At 45.0% G+C, this 19,896-nt stretch overlaps 1 protein-coding gene across 1 annotated transcript in view; it reads left to right on the plus strand.

Annotated features, from left to right (window-relative positions):
- The window catches only part of LOC147124005 (kynurenine/alpha-aminoadipate aminotransferase, mitochondrial-like), a 121,061-nt gene that overhangs the window by 17,983 nt on the left and 83,182 nt on the right, over positions 1-19,896 (plus strand). The window contains exon 2 of the mRNA XM_085977001.1: positions 18,067-18,138. Coding sequence (XP_085833127.1) covers positions 18,072-18,138 — 67 coding nt within the window. The 5' untranslated portion in view covers positions 18,067-18,071. The remainder of the gene's footprint in view (positions 1-18,066; positions 18,139-19,896) is intronic.

The raw sequence follows: 19,896 nt of genomic DNA on the forward strand, positions 1-19,896 counted from the left end.
TTCTTCCTGCCAAACTGAATCACGTCACACTTCTGTGCATTAAAATTCATCTGCCATGTGACTGCCCATTTCACCAGTCTATCTACATCCTCCTGACGTCTATTCCTATCCTCTTCACTGTTTACTACATTTCCGTGTTTCGTGTCATCTGCAAATTCTGAAATGATGCCCTATTTACCCAAGTCCAGGTCATTAATATATCCCAAAAAGAGCATTGGCCCCAACAGCGACCCCTGCAGGGCCACCACTGCACACTTCCCTCCAGTCTGAAAAACAACTGCTCACCACTACTCTTTGCCTTTTGTCCCTTAACTAATTTTGTATCCACTCTGTTACAGCCCCATTAATTCCATGGGTTTCAATTTTGCTAACAATCCTATTATGTGGTATTTTATCAAATGCCTTTTGAAAGTCCATGTACACAACATCAACCGTACTATGCTCATCAACCCTCTCCATTACTTCATCAAAGAACTGAATCAAGTTAGTCAAACATGATTTACCTTTAACAAATCCGTGCTGACTTTCATTTATTAACATGCTTGTATCGCAATTCCTCATTCTGCTCGTTTAACAGAGGTTGCTCGCCCTGTTATTCTAAACACATTAATGCCCCTGGTTAAGTAGCAGAAAGAGAAATTTGATACGAGCGTCTTAAGCATTCGCATGATAACGTCACCAACTGGGATTTGCATCCTCGTGTACTGTGACGCTTTAAGTGTGCTTCATCAAGATTTCCGCTGGTCGGAACATTCAGTGAAATCACAAGCGTGTACTAAAAGCATGTGCTTACAATTCCGCTACAAATAAAGTCTCCATGGACACAGGTTTAATGTTACTGTACATAGCGGCCAAAGCAAGTCTTCGCCCCGGAAAGCAAGTTGCAGTCTCTCTCTGATCATCAGTCTCTTAAGTAGGACAAGCCTGAATAAACAGACATGTACATGCAGAGATCTGGAGCAGCAAGTTATTCTCACACTAACTGCAGTGAATATGGTCCCCTCCCTTCCTCGCACCCCAAATACCCGGTGTTAATTAAACAATGTCGGTTCAATGTTTTTATGTGGCCAAATAGTGAACAAAAATACTTGTTTAACTATTGATTTTCCACTAGTTGAGTTCATTCATTCAACAATCTAACTTACAGCAACAGTTTTGTACATAAAGAAAGGCTTGCATTTCTGTAGCGCCTTTCGTGACCACCAGATGTCCCAAAGTGCTTTATAGCCAATGAAGTACATTTGAAGTGTAATGTGGGAAACGTGGCAGCCAATTTGTGCACAGCAAGCTCCCACCAACAGCAATGTGATAATGACCAGATAATCTATTTTTTTATTGATGTTGATTGAGGGAATAATATTGACCAGGACACCAGGGAGAACTCCCCTGCTCTTCTTCACAATAGTTCCATGGGATCTTTTATGGGACGGGGCCTCGGTTTAACGTTTCATGCGAAAGACGGCACCTCCGGCAGTGCAGCACCCCCTCAGTACTGCACTGGAGTGTCAGCCTAGATTTTTGTTGCTCAAATCTCTAGAGTGGGACTTGAACCCACAACCGTCTGAGTCAGAGGCGAGGGCGTAACTCAGAGGCACAGCTGACACTCTGCAATAATGTGCTTCTCCACTAGATGTCCAACTACCACAACAACTTGCACTTGTCTCCTGGCTTCAACACAGCAAAATGTCCCAAGGATCTTTAGAAAGAGAGAGAATTAGGCACCAAGCAGGGGGAAGGGTTCAGGAAGACAACTCAAGACCAATCAAACAGGCAGATTTTCAGGAGACTTTTGAAAGTGAGCAAGAGATGGGACAAGCGACACGTTTCCGAGGCCTGAGACAGGTTTTGACACGTGAGTCTTGAGGAACAGTCGTTGTACCTTACCACGTTCCACACAGCTTTTGGACGATACCACAGGAAGCGAGTACCATTCGGGGGTCAGCTCAGCGCCAGAGGTTTTCCAATGAAAGATGCATGAGCTGGTGGAAGGACTACAAGGTGTAAGCATCCTGAGAAATTCCCATTTCAGATTCCCACTAACTAACATGGACGAAATGAATTCAGCATTAATAGTTGCAGGTTTAAGTTTGTATCATGTAACTGTTAGTCAATGCACGCCGATTCTTCAACAATCATGCTTTTAAACTAGTGGAATATGCCTTGGTTAGACCCGGTTAGATATTAAAATGGTAGAAAGAGGCGTTGGGCTTGCTTGACCAAATATTAACAATGCCGACTCCAACAAGCCTTGTTAGCAAAGCAACAGTAAGCATTTGAGAAAAGCTGAGAGAATTCCAGAGGCTGAGATAAGAGGCAGGAACTGAAAAATTGTTCTGAATTTACATGTTAGTTTTTATTTGACTACTTGTTTTGATATCTTATAACCTTTAATAATCCCTATATTACAACAGTGACTACACTTCGAAAAGTACTTCATTGGCTGTAAAGTGCTTTGGGACGTCCGGTGGTCGTGAAAGGCGCTTTAGAAATGCAAGTCTTTCTTTTCTTTTTAATTTCTGATAATCATCAGTAAAAGGTCTATAATCGCCTGTAACGACAAAATGTAGAATTTTGTAATCATCAACTGCATGCAATGATACTCTCCTCTTAGGCAGTCCCTCGGAACAGAGGATGTCTTGCTTCCACATTAACAGTGAGTTCTCAGGTGACTGATGAGTCCAATGCGGGCCCTACAGTCTCTGTCACAGACGGTGGTTGAAGGGGCGGGCGGGGTGCTTGGGTTGACTTGCGCTCCTTCCGCTGTTTGCGCTTGGCTTCCGCTTGCTCCCGGCGAAGAGACTCGAGGTGTTCGGCGCCTTCCCGGATGCTTCTCCTCCACATTGTGCGGTCTTGGGCCAGGGGATTCCCAGGTGTCGGTGGGGATGTTGCACTTTTTCAAGGAGGCTTTGAGGGTGTCCTTGAAGTGTTTCCTCTGCCCACCGGGGCTCTCTAGCAATGATAGCCTGAATTATGTATAACATGGAACCCTTTTTCTTATGCTTAAAAGTCTGTGAGTGAGCTGTAACCAGACAACCTGGGGTGAGGAAGAGATTGCCATGGTCAAATAGACTGCAGTTAGCCTGGGAACCAAGGTTAGACGCAGTTACCATTGTGCTGGAACGTTATAACATCCGCAGTGAATTAAAAACAAAGGCCAACAGCAAGGGCCGTATCTCAACCCGTGGAGACATGTTCCTTTTGTACGGCCAGAACTACCCCAGATATGAGTCTCGATGGTCAAAAGCAGATGGTGTAAGAGTGTCATCAGAGCAAAAACCAGCGTAAGCCAGGGTGCTACCAACGTGGCATCTTTATGATTGGATTTTGTGTTTGGGTGTCAGCCAGTGATTGGTTCAGGAGGACTCAACAACAATAACAACTTGTATTTATATCGCGCCTTTAACATAGTAAAATGTCCCAAGGCGCTTCACAGGAGTATTATAAGACAAAAAATTTGACCGCGGGCCACATAAGGGGAAATTAGAGCAGATGACCAAAAGATTGGTCAAAGAGGTAGGTTTAAAGGAGCGTCTTAAAGGAGGAAAGAGGGGTTGAGAGGCGGAGAGGTTTAGGCAGGGAATTCCACAGCTTAGAGCCTTGGCAGCTGAAGGTACGGCCACCAATTGTTGAGCGATTATATTCAGGGATGCTCAAGAGGCCAGAATTGGAGGAGCGCACATATCTCGGAGGTTTTGTGGGGCTGGAGGAGATAACAGAGATAGGGAGGGGCGAGGCCATGGCATGGAGGGATTTGAAAACAAGGGTGAGAATTTTGAAATCATGGCGTTGCTTAACCGGGCGCCAATGTAGGTCAGCGAGCACAGGGGTGATGGGTGAATGGGACTTGGTGCGAGTTAGGACACGGGCAGCAGAGTTTTGAATAACCTCAAGTTTACGTAGGGTGGAACGTGGGAGGCAATCCAGGAGTGCGTTGGAATAAGCAAGTCTAGAGGTAACAAAAAAAACTTAAGGGAGCGAAGGTGAGGGCCATACCACGTGGAATGGCCAGGGTGAGAGAGAGTCATTTTTTTAGTAGGGACTAGGGTATCAAAAGCCGCGGTGAGGTTGTGGTTGAGCAGAAATGTTGTGGTGAACGGAGGGCCAAAGGCTGGACAGTTGGGATTTCATAAGTGCAGTTTTAAGAGAGTTGGGGGAGAGTTTTTTTCCAGGGGTGGACACAGAAGGAGGGAGGGTTGGAGGGTGTTGAGGAAAGGGGGTTGTGGGTGGAGCGCGATACGAGGAAGTGGTCAGAGAATCAGACCACTGGTCGTAGCAGGAAATAGGTTGGAGACAATAGTAGGTAGACTGGAGTCAAAGTCAACGTAGGCAACGCGGAGCCGGCACGGAGCATCAACGAACCGCTGTGGAAATTCGGAGACAGGTGCAGCGGGCGAGTGGAGTCCAGAAGCTATTTGAAGGGTAGAGAATTGGAGGGTTACCATAGGAATGAGAATCGGTAGCGGTGCAGAAAGGTGATGGCAAAATTGACGCAAGTTGGAGGTCACCATAGGTCAAAGCCGCGGCCACATAAAACCAGAAGCCAGCGAGCAGCAAAGCTGAAAAGCCAGTAGAATGAGTCCCCAGAGGAGCAGTGAAAGAGCAGCTGCTCGCCAGCAGCCAACAAAGCTGAAAAACCAGTAGAACCAACTCAGCAGGCAGACAGACGCCGTTTAAAAGTTACTGAAAAGAAAAGCGTTTAGCACAGCAGGTGAGTCTCACAGTGTAATCCAGTGCTGAAGCGTAGTGGTGTAATCCAGTTTCGGCCAAAGCAGAAACATAGGGGGTGATTTTGCCAGCCCTGGCAAGGCGGGTTTGGAGGCTGGACTGCCGGGAAAATGGCAGAATTTGGGGGCAGGTGCCCAACCCGCAATCAACCCGCCTCCGTGCCATCTTGCCAGGAGGCGGGTAGCCGCCTCGCGCCGGGTCCGTCTCCTTGGAGGCGGGAAGGGATTACAGGTAGAAAATAGGATTATCCACATTTTTCCCCACACAAGTGCAGGCTTCCCGAAGGCTCCGAAACCCTCCAGGGTCACCGAAACGAGTAGGGGGTCTGCGAGGATCCGAGGGGTCCAAAAGTGTGCTGTGGAGGTGAGTGATGGGTGCAAGTGTGGAGAGGTGAGTATCTGAGGCGAGTGCAAAGTGTTAGAAAAAGTGTACTTACCTTTGTTTCTTCCTGCAGGCTTCAATCGATGAGTATGTGGAGAGCCTCGCACCTCCGCGGCAGAGATGACAGATGGCCGTTGCATTCTCCAATGCAGCAGCCATCTAATTTCTACAAAAGAAAGAGGTTTGATGAGGTCTTGAATTCAAGACCTCATCAAACGACAGAGAATGTCAGTGATTGACAGCTTCACAGAGCAGAAATTTTTGACAGATACGTTGACGTTCTCTGTTACCGGCTTTCCCTTAATTGACCTGCTGGGCGGGCTTAACAAGGTCAATCAATAAAAAATAACGTGGGTTGACCAGAAGTTGATGGAGGCAGGACTGAAACCCGACAAGTGGGAGTCCCGCCTCCAAAAGCTCCCCATTGGTAAAATCCAGCCCATAGTCTAGATGAAGCAACAGAATAGCGGAGCGTAGTCACAGCAGCTGAATCCAGGTGAGTGGGAAATTTCAGCAGAGTTCCCTCAGTCGACAAGCATTTCGGGGGATGGGCACTGAGCTCTGCAGGGGTAGCTTTAGACTTATAGTTTGAACTTGTAGTTTGGGTTAAAATGTATTCACTATCAGAGCCAGGGTATCTGAGGCATTAACGTGTGTGTGTGTGTGTGTGTGTGTGTGTGTGTGTGTGTGTGGTCCCATGAAGAAGCAGACTCATGGAGCTACTGCAACTCCTGTAAGTTTACTTGCTTTTTAAAATATTTAATGGCCCATAATTTCCAATGCCTAGGGGTGTGTACGGGCTGTGTACACACCCGTAGGGACAGCGGAAATGCCAGTCAGAGGCATGCGAAGTGCATACGCTGTAAACCGGCATTTCCGGTCTGTCAAGACAGACCACATGCCTGCCCTGGAGAAGGACCTCTGCGGCGGGGGGGGGGGGGGGTGGGGGCGGGAACAGTTCCGCTTTCTGCTGAACCTCTGCCCGCTGAAAACCCTTAAAAATAAAAAAATAATTTTTTTCACACTATAATTTAAAAATACTTTTAAAAAAAGGTAAGTTTATTTTTAGCCCCTGTGGTGATTATTCTTGTTTTATAAGAAGCATTGTAATTGGTTGCCTGTTTTCCTGCCTTGAGATATATGCTGTAAACTTATTGGTTAGTTGATTCCATGTGACCTGTGGTGGCCATCTTAAATTCAGTTTTCTACAGTTTGGTTGAGACTGGGTGCTCAACATGTACTTGCTGGTTTTTTAAGGTTAATAAAGCCGAGCTTTTGAAAGGCAATCTACTCTTTATTTCAATTTATTAACCATTATCACTTTTTTCCAACTTGATGCCGGACTGTAAGCCAATTGCTACCAAGTCAAGAAGGTATAGCAGTCAGGAGAAAGAATTTATTAATTCTGAAGTTCAACGTCTTTTATCGGAAGGAATCATTGAACCTAGTTTTTCGCCTTGGCGGGCACAGGTAGTTGTCACCACTAATGAGAGACATAAGAAGCGAATGGTGATAGACTACTCTCAAACTATTAACAGGTATACTCAATTAGATGCGTACCCCCTGCCTAAGATTGATGAGCTTATCAATAAAGTATCTCAATATAAGGTTTTTAGCACTATTGACCTAAAGAGTGCTTATCATCAGATTCCTATCGCTAAGAGGGACAAACCATATACGGCCTTTGAAGCTGGCGGAAAGCTGTACCAGTTTTGCCGAGTACCATTCGGTGTTACTAACGGTGTCGCCTGTTTTCAACGGGCAATGGATGCTTTTATAAGTGATAACTCTCTCTCTGACACCTTCTCATATTTAGATGACATCACGGTGTGTGGCAAATCAAGGGTGGAGCACGATTTTAATCTAGAAAGATTCCTTCAAGTTGCGGAAAAAGTTGGCTTAACTTTCAATAAAGAGAAGTGTATCTTTTCGACCACCGAGGTAAATTTACTGGGGTATATTATCTCGGGAAACAAGATTAAACCAGATCCAGAACGGCTGCGACCACTGATTGATTTACCTTGCCCTACTAATTCTAAGGCCTTGCAACGAGTTGTTGGACTGTTTTCTTATTATTCTAATTGGATTGCAAACTTCTCGCAGAAGATCCGGCCCCTTATTCGGGTTATGACATATCCTTTATCATGGGAGGCCAGGATGTGTTTTGATAATCTTAAAAAGGATATCCTTGGAGCAGTTGTGCATTCTATTGATGAGCAGGTTCCCTTTGTGATTGAGACGGACGCTTCCGATTTTGCAATTGGGGCTACCCTGAACCAAAATGGAAGACCTGTGGCCTTTTTCTCACGTACTCTGAGCAATAGTGAGCAGAGACATTCATCAATAGAGAAAGAGGCGTACGCAATAGTAGAAGCACTGCGTAAATGGAGACATTATTTATCTGGGTGACATTTTACGTTAGTAACTGACCAAAAATCTGTGTCCTTCATGTTTGATGTCAAACATTTCGGAAAGATTAAGAATGAAAAAATAATGAGGTGGAGGATCGAGTTGGCATGCTATCATTTCGATATAGTCTATCATCCGGGGAAGGATAATGTTGCCGCTGATGCGCTGTCGAGGGCTTATTGTTCTGTGCTTCACGGAGATACGCTTATTAATCTTCATAATGCTTTGTGCCATCCTGGTGTTACGAGGATGATACACTTCGTACGCAGTAAGAATTTGCCCTTTTCAGTTGAAGACGTCAAGCGGATGACTTCGTCATGCTCTGCCTGCGCCCGGTGTAAACCGAATTTCTTTAAGCCTCAACGAGCTCATCTTATAAAGGCTACTTCTCCCTTTGAACGCCTGAGCGTTGATTTTAAGGGGCCTCTTCCTTCAACGACTCAGAATCGATATATATTTACTGTTGTGGATGAGTTTTCAAGGTTCCCTTTTGCTTTTCCTTGTGCAGATGTATCAGCTGCTACAATTATTAAATGTCTGACTCAACTTTTTGTCATCTTTGGGATGCCTGCGTATATCCATTCGGATCAGGGAAGTTCTTTTATGTCTTCCCAGTTGAAGGAATACCTCCAGAGTCGGGGAATTTCTACTAGCAGAACTACCCCGTATAATCCCCAGGGTAATGGACAGTGCGAACGATACAATATGGTGATCTGGAAGGCAGTTATGTTGGCTTTGACATCCCGGAACCTTAAGAATACACAGTGGGAAATGGTACTGCCTGATGCCCTGCACTCCATTGCTTTCAACGGCTACTAATGTGACCCCCCATGAAAGACTCTTCAACTATCCGCGGAGGTCCTCTACGGGATATTCGGTACCTTCATGGCTTACTATGCAGGGACCTGTGCTGCTCCGATGCCATGTTAGACTGTCAAAGTATGATCCTTTAGTGGAGGAGGTGGAGCTATTGGAGGCAAATTCCCAATATGCTCACATTCAATTCCAAGATGGGAAAGAAAGTACAGTTTCAGTTAAAGACTTAGCTCCTTGTGGTGGCCAGCCCTCTCCTGAGGACATTAACAATAGCCATAATTTAGATAATGTTGATGTCGTCACAGATACTACGAACATTTCCAATCCTATTGCAGACACTTACAATTCTCTTAGTCTGCCCCCGATGGATGTTCATGACCCTCCCAGTTTACCTTTTAATGGGACTTCCAATCCGGAAACCGTTGATAATCGGGATATTGATAGCCCCCCTGCAGAAGATATTTCTGTGTCTCCTGGTGTGGGAGGGCAAGGAACTCCACCAAGGCTAAGAAGGTCGACACGAACAAGATATCCGGTCGACCGATTAAAAATGGACTTTTAATATAATTACTAATTTAATAGTAAAATTTTAAAATTGTTGAAAGCATTATACATGTATTGCTCTAGTCATAAATAACTAAACTGTAAAGGCTACCTAGGTTGAAGTATATTTTAAAAGGAGGGGTGAATGTGGTGATTATTCTTGTTTTATAAGAAGCATTGTAATTGGTTGCCTGTTTTCCTGCCTTGAGATATATGCTGTAAACTTATTGGTTAGTTGATTCCATGTGAACTGTGGTGGCCATCTTAAATTCAGTTTTCTACAGTTTGGTTGAGGCTGGGTGCTCAACATGTACTTGCTGGTTTTTTAAGGTTAATAAAGCCTAGCTTTTGAAAGGCAATCTACTCTTTATTTCAGCCCCGTAAAATATTTCAATAATTTTTTTCAAAAAATTAAATTTTTGTTTAAAATATTAAATTTAATGTAATTTTAACTCATTTGAAAAACGTGATTAAAAAAAAATTAGTTAATGTTTAAGTGTCTTTTTGGGATGATCTCCATTCATACTTTTGACGGGTCTATCTGTCAAAAGCATGGAGGGGGATTAGAAACATAGAAACATAGAAGATAGGAGCAGGAATAGGCCATTCGGCCCCTCGAGCCTGTTCCGCCATTTAATGAGATCATGGCTGATCATCCAAACTCAGTACCCTGTCCCTGCTTTCTCCCCATATCCCTTGATCTCTTTAGCCTTAAGAAATATATCTAACTCCTTCTTGAATATATTTAATATGTTGGCCTCAACTGCCTTCTGTGGTAGAGAATTCCACAGGTTCACCAATCTCTGGGTGAAGAAATTCCTCCTCATCTCAGTCCTAAATTGCTTACCCCTTATCCTTAGACTGTGACCCCTGGTTCTGGACTCCCCCACCATCGGGAACATCCTTCCTGCATCTAGTCTGTCTAGTCCTGTTAGAATTTTATAAGTTTCAATGAGATCCCCTCTCATTCTTCTAAAGTCTAGCGAATTGGCCTGGCCCTCGTGATCCCAGGGACGCTTGCGAACTGCTTGCACCCCTGGGATATGTGGGCCCTGTGCATTTTGACTGTGGAGAGGCCCAGGAGCGGAAGTGTCCGGACCTCAGTAGCCCTCAGGTAAGGGCGTAGATTTTTTTCCGATGGGAGGCATCCACACGCAGGAAGCCTCCTATCGGAAATTACGGGCCAATAAACCGATGATAGTCTTTCAATCAACACACGGCTCCGCTACAATTGCAAGATGTATTGACACAAATCGAATTTGCGCTTGAAATTCCTCGATCTTTCGCGCTGGTTTGGCTGATTCTGAGCGAACTGCGATGACAAAACAGCGCAAGCTAGCGGAAATTCCAGGCCCAGTATTTCTAAAAAAAATAATACTCTAAAAGCCTTTTTTTCCCAACGCCACCAACAGAAGCCCATTGGCTCCACTGGAATCTGTGCCCAATGATTGCAGAAGCAAAACAAACTTGAGCACAAACCCTTGCACCCAACCAACCCGTGACTGGGCTGCACGTCAGCCAGCAGCCCGCTTGGGGTGCTGTTGAGCCGCTGAGTGAGCGGAGACCTGGGCAGAGCAGCGAGCGGTCGGGGGAGCGGGGCACGGGGCAGCTGGATGGTCAGAGATAGAGAGGGAGGGAGTCGGCGCATTGCAGCTACACAGTGAGTTCAAAGCCTCTTCACAACGGGGCAACTTGTCACGGTGTAAACCTCAGCTCGGTGACAGCCTGCTGGGACCTCTCGCGCATGTGGCCTGGCATGGTTTTGTGTGTGAGTGAGTGACAGCTGGATTGACCAGTCAGCGGCAACTAGAACTAGGAGCAAATTTAATGGCTCCAGCGAGAACGCCAATGGGCTGATTCTGGTCGCATCTGGGGAGGATTCACCCTCCTGCCCAATCAAGCGCCCCTTTAATGGGGGTGGGATCAGATTGAGCTTTAATTTAAACTGCACTTCCATTGAACTGTGAATTGACACAGGACTGTGAAGGGCAAGAGACCAGAGTTATACTGTGGGTTGCAGCTCGCCCACTGGCCAGGAGAGAGCTATTCATACAGCTATTATTATTATCAATAAACTACTTTTGCAGGTTAGTTCATCTGCTTTCTGAGAGCATTTTGTTTTTAACTGACTCCATACTAAGTGTGCGGGAGGTTCAAAGATCCACTGTTGTGAGTTATTTGATGGTCCTGATTTTGTGGTGGTAATGACAGCGAACTGTCAGCGATCGCCATCATTACCCCTCTGAAACTGACCGCAGCTTGAGGATTTAGCATACGTGCATCTAAACACGGAAATCCTGAAGTTGCGGTCAGTCATTCCCTGCTGCGCCACTGGCTGCGCTGTGGAACTCCCCATAGCCGGCAATCAGTGAAATCAGTTGAACCGACGGAAACGTAAGCTTATCCAATCTAATTGCGTTGTTAAACACCCCATAAAACGTTGTGAAATTGAATTCAATAAATCAGGTAATTTGTAGGCTTACACCAGGAAATGGCCAAGAAAGCTGCTGAATTGTTAACAACCCAACTGGTTCGCTATTTTCCTTCAGGATGCCCATAACTGAAAGAAAGACTTACATTTATATAGCGCCTTTCACGACCACCGGACTTCTCAAAGCGCTTCACAGCCAATTAAATACTTTTTGAAGTGGAGTCACTGTTGTAATGTGGGAAATGCGGCAGCCAATTTGCACACAGCAAGGTCCCACAAACAGCAATGTGATAATGACCAGATAATCTGTTTTTGCTATGTTGGTTGAGGGATAAATATTGACCAGGACTCCGGGGATAACTCCCCTTCTCTTCTTCCAAATAGTGCCATGGGATCTTTTGTGTCCACCTGAGAGGGCAGATGGGGCCTCGGTTTAACGTCTCATCCAAAAAACGGCACCTCCGACCCTCTATGGATCCCCTCCATAATTGTAAAGACCGGTCACCTCAGATCAGGCCACCACTCAGCCTGCACTGGAGTGTCAGCCTAACTTGATGTGCTCAAATCCCTGGAGTGGGACTTGAACCCACAACCTTCTGACTTGGAAGCAAGTGTGCTACCAACTGAGCCACAACTGGTCCAATTATAGATGATGCCAGCCTTGCCAGCATTGCCCATATCCTGAGAACAAGTTTTTAAAGTTGAGACCAGAACTGAGAGGTTGTCACCATCAGGAAAGACTGAACAGGCTGGAGCTCTTTTCTCGAGCAAAGAGAAGGCTGAGCGGTGACCTGATCTGAGGTGACCGGTCTTTACAATTATGGAGGGGATCCATAGAGTGGACGTAGAGAAGATGTTTCCACTCATGGGGGAATCCAAAACTAGGGGCCGTAAATATAAGATCCAGGGGTCACAGTCTCAGAATAAGGGTTCAGCCATTTATAACTGAAATGAGGAGAAATTTCTTCACTCAGAGGGTGATGAATCTTTGGAATTCTCTACCCCAGAGGGCTGTAGAGGCTCAGTCATTGTGTATATTCACGACAGAGATTGATAGATTTTTGAATATTAAGGGAATCAAGAGATATGGGGATAGTGCAGGACAGTGGGGTTGAGGTAGAAGATCAGCCATGATCTTATTGAATGGCGGAGCAGGCCTGAAGTGCCAAATGGTCGACTCCTGCTCCTATTTCTAAAGTTCTTATGTTCTTATTAAGATAGTCACCAATAAATCCAGTAACAAATTCATGAGAAACTTCTTTACACAGAGAGTGGTTAGATTGTGTAACTCGCTACCACAAGAAATAGTTGAGGGGAATAGCATAGATGCATTTAAGAGGGAAGCTCGATAAACATGAGGGAGAGGGGAATAGGAGATTTTGCTGATGACTTGGGGTGGAAGGAGGCTCGTGTAGACTATAAACACTGGCATAGATCAGTCAGGTTGAATGGCCTGTTTCTGTGCTGTAAATTCTATGAAATATGTTTAAAAAAAAATGGCGGTGGGGTGTGAGGGGGGCTTCAGTTTAACATCTCATCTGAAAGATTGCACCTCCTACAGTGCAGCACTCCTTAAGCTCTACACTGAAGTGTTAACCTAGATTATATGCTCAAATCCGAGACTGGGGCTTGAGCCCACAGCCTTGTGATTGAGAAATAAGAGTGTTACAAACTGAGCCAAACTCACATTTTTATTGGAAGCATTGTGGGATCTTGGAGAAAGTATGGGGAAAAAAAAATTCAGACAACCAGATTACGTTGAAAAACTTGGGTGTTATGGTGTATGTGCCTTTAAGAGCCCCAGGTGTGCGTAATGCCGGTAATTGCCACTTGGGCTATATAAGCCTGTGTATTGTGTATATCCTTTAGAAACCCCCCCCCAGACTTGCTTAGTAAATACCTATGAACCAACTCCTGTCTTCAGTGTCTTTATCTACACACGAACACTACAGTGGCGACGAAGTGGAAACGGACTTACCTGCAATTCGGCAGCACCTCAAGGACATCGATTCCTCCAGCGTCCAGAAGACTCAAGGAAGTAAGAGAAACTGTGGTTTCACCAGCTGGCCAAGCTGGTGACAGGTACTGCGCTAATCCTTCCTGGGCGTCAGGCTGGAGCTCCAGCGGCGGGCTCTACAGCTGAGACAGGCAGCGAAATCGGAGGCAAGCAATAACGGACTGGGAGGGTGCACTCGAGAGACGGCCGGTGTGGCAAGCAGGTCAGCGTTTAGACCTCCGTCGGGAACGAGTCTCCAACAGTGAATAAACAGTGTTGTTATCGGTAGCAGCGGCGGGAAAGCGCGGGAAGCGCCATATCGTTGCTACAGAGAGAAAAAAAAAGCGCGGGAAGCGCCATATCTTTTCTGAAATGCCTAAATCTGGTAATATTGAGGCTTTTGATGGCGAAATAGAAGATTGGACCACATACGTGGAAAGAGTAGAGGTTTATTGCACTGCAAATGGAATAACAGATGAAATAAAAGCTTCAGTACTTCTGAACTTAATGGGCGCGAAGACATACGGGCTGTTACGAAATTTAATCACTCCAGCCAAACCAAAGGACAAGACTTTTAAAGAAATTGTTGATACCCTGCAGGAGCATTTAAACCCAACACCGCTGCTGATAGCGGAACAATTCAAGTTCTTCAAGAGAAATCAACACAAGAATGAAAGTAACGCTGATTACCTAACCGAATTAAGAAAGCTATCAAAGTACTGCCAATTCGGAGCAGGACTATGGGATTATCTTCGAGACAAATTTGTTTGCGGTCTCTTAAGTGAAGGAACACAAAAAAGACTGCTTTCTGAAAAAGATTTAACATTGGACAAAGCTTTCAGTATGGCTGTATCATACGAAGCAGCAGCAAAAGGAGCTGCAGCGATACAACAAGAGACACAGGACTTCGGCACCCATAAAATGACACAGGAGTTCGGAAGATGTTATCGCTGCGGCAGATCCACCCATAACCAGAGGGACTGCTGGTTCAAGGGCAAAGCATGCAGGCAATGTGGTAAGATTGGACACATTGCACGGGTATGCCAATCTGGACAAAATAAATCCACTGACAGAAAACAAAAAATCAATAAAGAAAAGTACAGGAAGGTACAAATGATGGCGGACAGTAGCTCCGAAGACCAGAGTAGCGATAGCGACTCCGGAAACAAGAGACTAAGCTGTCTCAAATTACATAATGTACTTGCCAAAGAGGATTACCAAACCATTTGGGTTACCCTCACAATAGCAGGGTCCCCTGTTAAAATGGAGCTAGATACAGGATCAGCTCTAACCGTAATAAATCGACGAGATTACGAGAGGCTATTTTCGCATATACCTCTAAAAGACACATCCATTATCTTAAAAACATATACGGGGCAGAAAGTCTACCCCAAAGGAAAAATAAGGGTGCCTGTGGTATACAACGGCAAAGAAATACAAAAGTTGTATTTATACATTCTACAAGATGGTGGTCCACCATTGTTGGGACGTGAATGGATAAGGAAGATACGTTTAGACTGGCACTCCATTCAGGCACTGACGGTGACCAGTAAGGAAAAAAACAATGATGACATCATACCTGAACGATTAAAAGACATCTTGGCCAACGCCAAAGAAGTGTTTCAAGAGAAACTAGGAACCTTGAAAGGCATCACCGCCTCAATAAAAGTGGAAGATACAGCAATTCCAAAATTTTTTAAGGCAAGACCAGTGCCATACGCAATACACCCGGCAGTCGAGGCAGAGCTGAAGAATTTGGAAAAGGCAGGCGTATTATCCAAAATAGATTGGAGCGAATGGGCAACACCCATCGTTCCAGTCATGAAAAAAACATTGAAAAATAACTCTGAGGAACAGAAAAAAATTCGCATCTGTGGGGACTTTAAGGTGACTGTAAACCCGGTCCTTCACATGGTACAGTATCCTCTTCCGAGGATAGAAGATATTTTCGCCTCACTATCCGGAGGGAAACGTTTCACAAAAATTGACTTGGCACAGGCATATCTACAGATGGAGGTTGAGGAGACCTCTAAAAAGTATCTCACAATAAACACACACAAAGGCCTGTACCAGTACAATCGACTGGTTTTTGGAATAGCATCAGCTCCAGCTATCTGGCAAAGAGCTATGGAGCAAGTCCTACAAGGGATTCCGGGGACTCAATGCTACCTAGACGACATCCTTATAACAGGAGAAAACGACAACGAGCACCTTGCCAATTTGGAGCAGGTGCTCACTAGGCTGAAAGAACGGGGCCTACGAGCAAATCGCCCCAAGTGCGAATTTTTCCAAAATCAGATATCATATTGTGGCCACATAATTAATAAGGAAGGGTTGCATAAGTCACCTGAAAAAATTGAAGCAGTTATAAAAGCCCCAGCACCTGAAAATGTTTCACAATTAAGGTCATTCCTGGGATTAATAAATTACTATCATAAATTTTTACCGAACTTATCAACTATTCTACACCCTCTTAATGATCTTCTACAGACAGGAGTGATTTGGAAATGGAACGAAGACTGTAAACGTGCCTTCCATAAATGTAAAGACTTAATCACATCCGAGAAAATTTTGGCTCATTACAACCCATCACTACCAATCAGACTGGCGTGCGATGCATCCCCTTACGGCATAGGAGCGGTATTGTCCCATAGATTCCCTGATGGCTCGGAACGGCCGATAGCTTTTGCGTCACGCTCATTGAACTCAGCTGAGCATAACTATGCCCAGATAGACAGGGAAGCACTCAGCCTGGTATGGGGAGTGAAGAAATTCAACCATTACCTACACGGACAAAAATTTACCTTGCTGACTGACCATCAACCCCTCATCTCCATATTCAACCCTAAAAAAGGTGTCCCCATTATGACGGCACAAAGACTACAGAGGTGGTCCCTTTTTCTAGGGGCACACCAATACAACATTGAATACAAAGGGTCAAAACAGCATGGGAATGCTGACGGTTTATCACGCCTACCGTTGCCAACGATTGAAGAGGCACCTACAGTAGACCTAGTAGAGATATTCCACTCTACCATAGTGGAATGTCTACCGGTGACAAATTCTGCCATTGAAAGGGAGACAAGAAATGACCCTACTCTCTCATGGGTCTACGATTTAACAGTGAAGGGATGGCCAGCACATGGCGAACCACTGTTGCCAGCATTCTCGCAAAGAAGAGAACAGCTGTCAGTGTGCCGAGGAACCTTGATGTGTGGATCCAGAGTGGTGATTCCACCCAAACTCCAGGATAAAGTGCTAAAGGAGCTTCACGAGGGGCATCTGGGTGGAGTGAAAATGAAGAACCTAGCTAGGGCGTTTGTATGGTGGCCAGGTATCGATGGAGACATCGAAGACATGACCAAGAGCTGCCTAGGATGCCAGAAGGTCCAAAATGCTCCGCCACTGGCCCCTCTACATCCATGGGAGTGGCCCTCATCTCCCTGGCAAAGGGTGCACATCGACTTTGCTGGTCCATTTATGGACTCAATGTTCTTAATCGCAGTTGATGCACACTCCAAGTGGCCGGAGGTAATAAAGATGTCCTCCACCACCACGGAAAAAACCATCACAGTATTAAGGACCATATTTGCCAGGAATGGGCTGCCGGAGCAGATATGTTCTGATAATGGACTGCAATTTATGTCCGAAGAATTCAGAAAGTTCTTAAAGAACAATGGGGTAAAGCACTACACGTCCGCCCCATACCATCCCGCCACCAATGGATTGGCTGAAAGGTTTGTCCAGACCTTCAAGAAGGCCATCAAGGCCATGGGTAATGAAGACATAAAACTTCAGCACAAGGTGGATAACTTCTTATTTGCATATAGGAATGCAACGCATATGGTTACTAACCAAACTCCCGCCATGATGTTCTACAATAGAAACCTAAGATGCCGGCTGGATTTGGTCAAGCCCAACATCCGAAGGGACGTGGAGAACCGGCAGTTTCAGGGCATGAATGAAAGGCCAACTAGGGCCTTCCAGATAGGCCAACCTGTTTTGGCCCGGGACTACCGTACCGAGAAATGGCAGCCTGGAACTATCTGCACACGATTAGGACCACTGATGTATACCGTGGACATCGGAGACAGCATAATAAGGCGCCATGCTGACCAAATCATCAAGTCATCCGAAAAGGGACAACCTACACCACCACTCTATACATCTAACGATGAAGTAGAGATACCCATATCTACCTCCGATCCGGTGATACTGGAGCCCGATGAACCCGACACTGGCCTTCAAGCCGAATCAGCCTTGCCAGAAGAACCTACTACACCACCAGAAACTACTACACCCCCGAGGCGTTATCCGGACCGAGTCAGGAAGCCTCCTGAGAGACTAACTTATAATTAATTAATACAGCAATGTATATTATTTTGCATATAACATGTAATTAATAATTACTTAAAATATGATGTACTAGTTAGCTAGAAGGGGAGGAATTATGGTGTATGTGCCTTTAAGAGCCCCAGGTGTGCGTAATGCCGGTAATTGCCACTTGGGCTATATAAGCCTGTGTATTGTGTATATCCTTTAGAACCCCCCCCCCAGACTTGCTTAGTAAATACCTATGAACCAACTCCTGTCTTCAGTGTCTTTATCTACACACGGACACTACAGGTGTCTTTGTATTTAATATGGCAAGTTGGCAATTGGAGATGACATCCACAGTATGGGAAAGGCAGTAATATAAAACGTTCATTAAACTGCCTTGTTACTTTGTTCATCTATATTCAAAATGTATAATTCTTTATTGCAGGCATCATGAATTACTTCAGATTTATCAATGCAGTAAGTGCAGCTCGGAGAACATCACCGATTAGCGCGCTAGGTAAGTAGGAGAACAAATCTGTCACTGCTGGTCTTGTATTACTGAAAACAGATCCAGAGAGAGTTATTCACCCGCCCTGCCCGCATTGTAGTCCCTACACGATCAGTTAGGAGATCTAGTGAAGAGGCTGTAGCTTTGTACAAAACTCTGACACATTAGGAACATAGGAACAGGAGTAGGCCATTCAGCCCCTCGAGCCTGTTCCGACATTCAATGAGATCATGGCTGATCCACGACCTAACTCCATATACCCGCCTTTACCCCATATCCCCTAATAGCTTTGGTTAACAAAAATCTATCAATCTCAGATTTAAAATTAACAATTGATCTAGCATCAATTGCCGTTTGCGTAAGAGAGTTCCAAACTTCTTGTTTGTGTGTAGAAGTGTTTCCTAATTTCACTCCTGAGAGGCCTGCCTATAATTTTTAGACTATGCCCCCTAGTCCTAGAATCCCCAACCAGCAGAAATCGTTTCTCTCTATCTACCCTATCGGTTCCCCTTAATATCTTGAAAACTTTGATCAATTCTCCCCTTAAACGTCTAAATTCCAGGGAATACACCCATAGTTTGTGTAATCTCTCCTCATAACTTAACCCTTGAAGTCCGGGTATTATTTTGGTAAACCTAAGCAGCACTCCCTCCAAGGCCAATATATCCTTCTTAAGGTGTGGTGCCCAGAACTGCTCACAGTGCTCCAGGTGTGGTCTAACCAGGGTTTTGTATAGCTGCAGCATAACTTCTACCCCCTTGTACTCTAGTCCTCTAGATATACAGGCCAGCATTCCATTAGCCTTTTTGATTATTTTCTGGACCTGTTCATGACATTTTAATGATCTATGTACAGTACCTGGACCTCCAAGTCCAGTACTTTCAGCTTTTCACCATTTAGAAAGTGCCCTGTTCTGTCCTTTTTAGGTCCACACATTTGAACCTCACATTTGCTACAATGAAATCCATTTGCCACCGTTTTGCCCATTCGCTTAATCTATCAATATTTCTTTGTAATTTTATGCTTCTATCTACACTGCTTACAATGCAGCCTATCTTTAAATCTTACAATGTCGGCCAATTTGGATCTGTAGCTTTCTATCCTGTCATCTAAGTCAATAATAAATAAGGTGAATATTTGAGGCCCCAACACAGATCATAAGAACATAAGAATTAGGAGCAGGAGTAGGCTGATCATGGCTGATCTTCGACGTCAACTCCACTTTCCTGCCCGATCCCCATATTCCTTGATTCCCCTAGAGTCCAAAAATCTATCAATCTCAGTCTTGAATATACTCAATGACTCAGCATCCACAGCTCTTTGGGGTAGAGAATTCTAAAGATTCACTACCCTCTGAGTGAAGAAATTCCACCTCATCTCAGTCTTAAATGGCCGACCCCTTATCCTGAGACTATGTCCCCTAGTTTTAGACTCTCCAGCCAGGGGAAACAACCCCTCAGCATCTACCCTGTCAATCCCCCTCAGAATCTTATATGTTTCAATGAGATCACCTCTCATTCCTCTAAACTCCAGAGAGTATAGGCCCATTCTACACAATCTCTCCTCATAGGACAACCCTCTCATCCCAGGGATCAATCTAGTGAACCTTCGTTGTACTGCCTCCAAGGCATGTATGTCCTTTCTCAGATAAGGATAGCAAAACTGTGCACAGTACTCCAGGTATGGTCTCACCAAAGCCCTGTATAATTGTTGTTAGACTTCCTTACTCTTTGCTTCAACCCCCTTGCAATAAAGGCCAACATGCCG

Source organism: Somniosus microcephalus, chromosome 1, assembly GCF_052327205.1.
Source record: "Somniosus microcephalus isolate GS21.2 chromosome 1, FLI_Smic_1.0, whole genome shotgun sequence".
Taxonomy (NCBI): domain Eukaryota; kingdom Metazoa; phylum Chordata; class Chondrichthyes; order Squaliformes; family Somniosidae; genus Somniosus; species Somniosus microcephalus.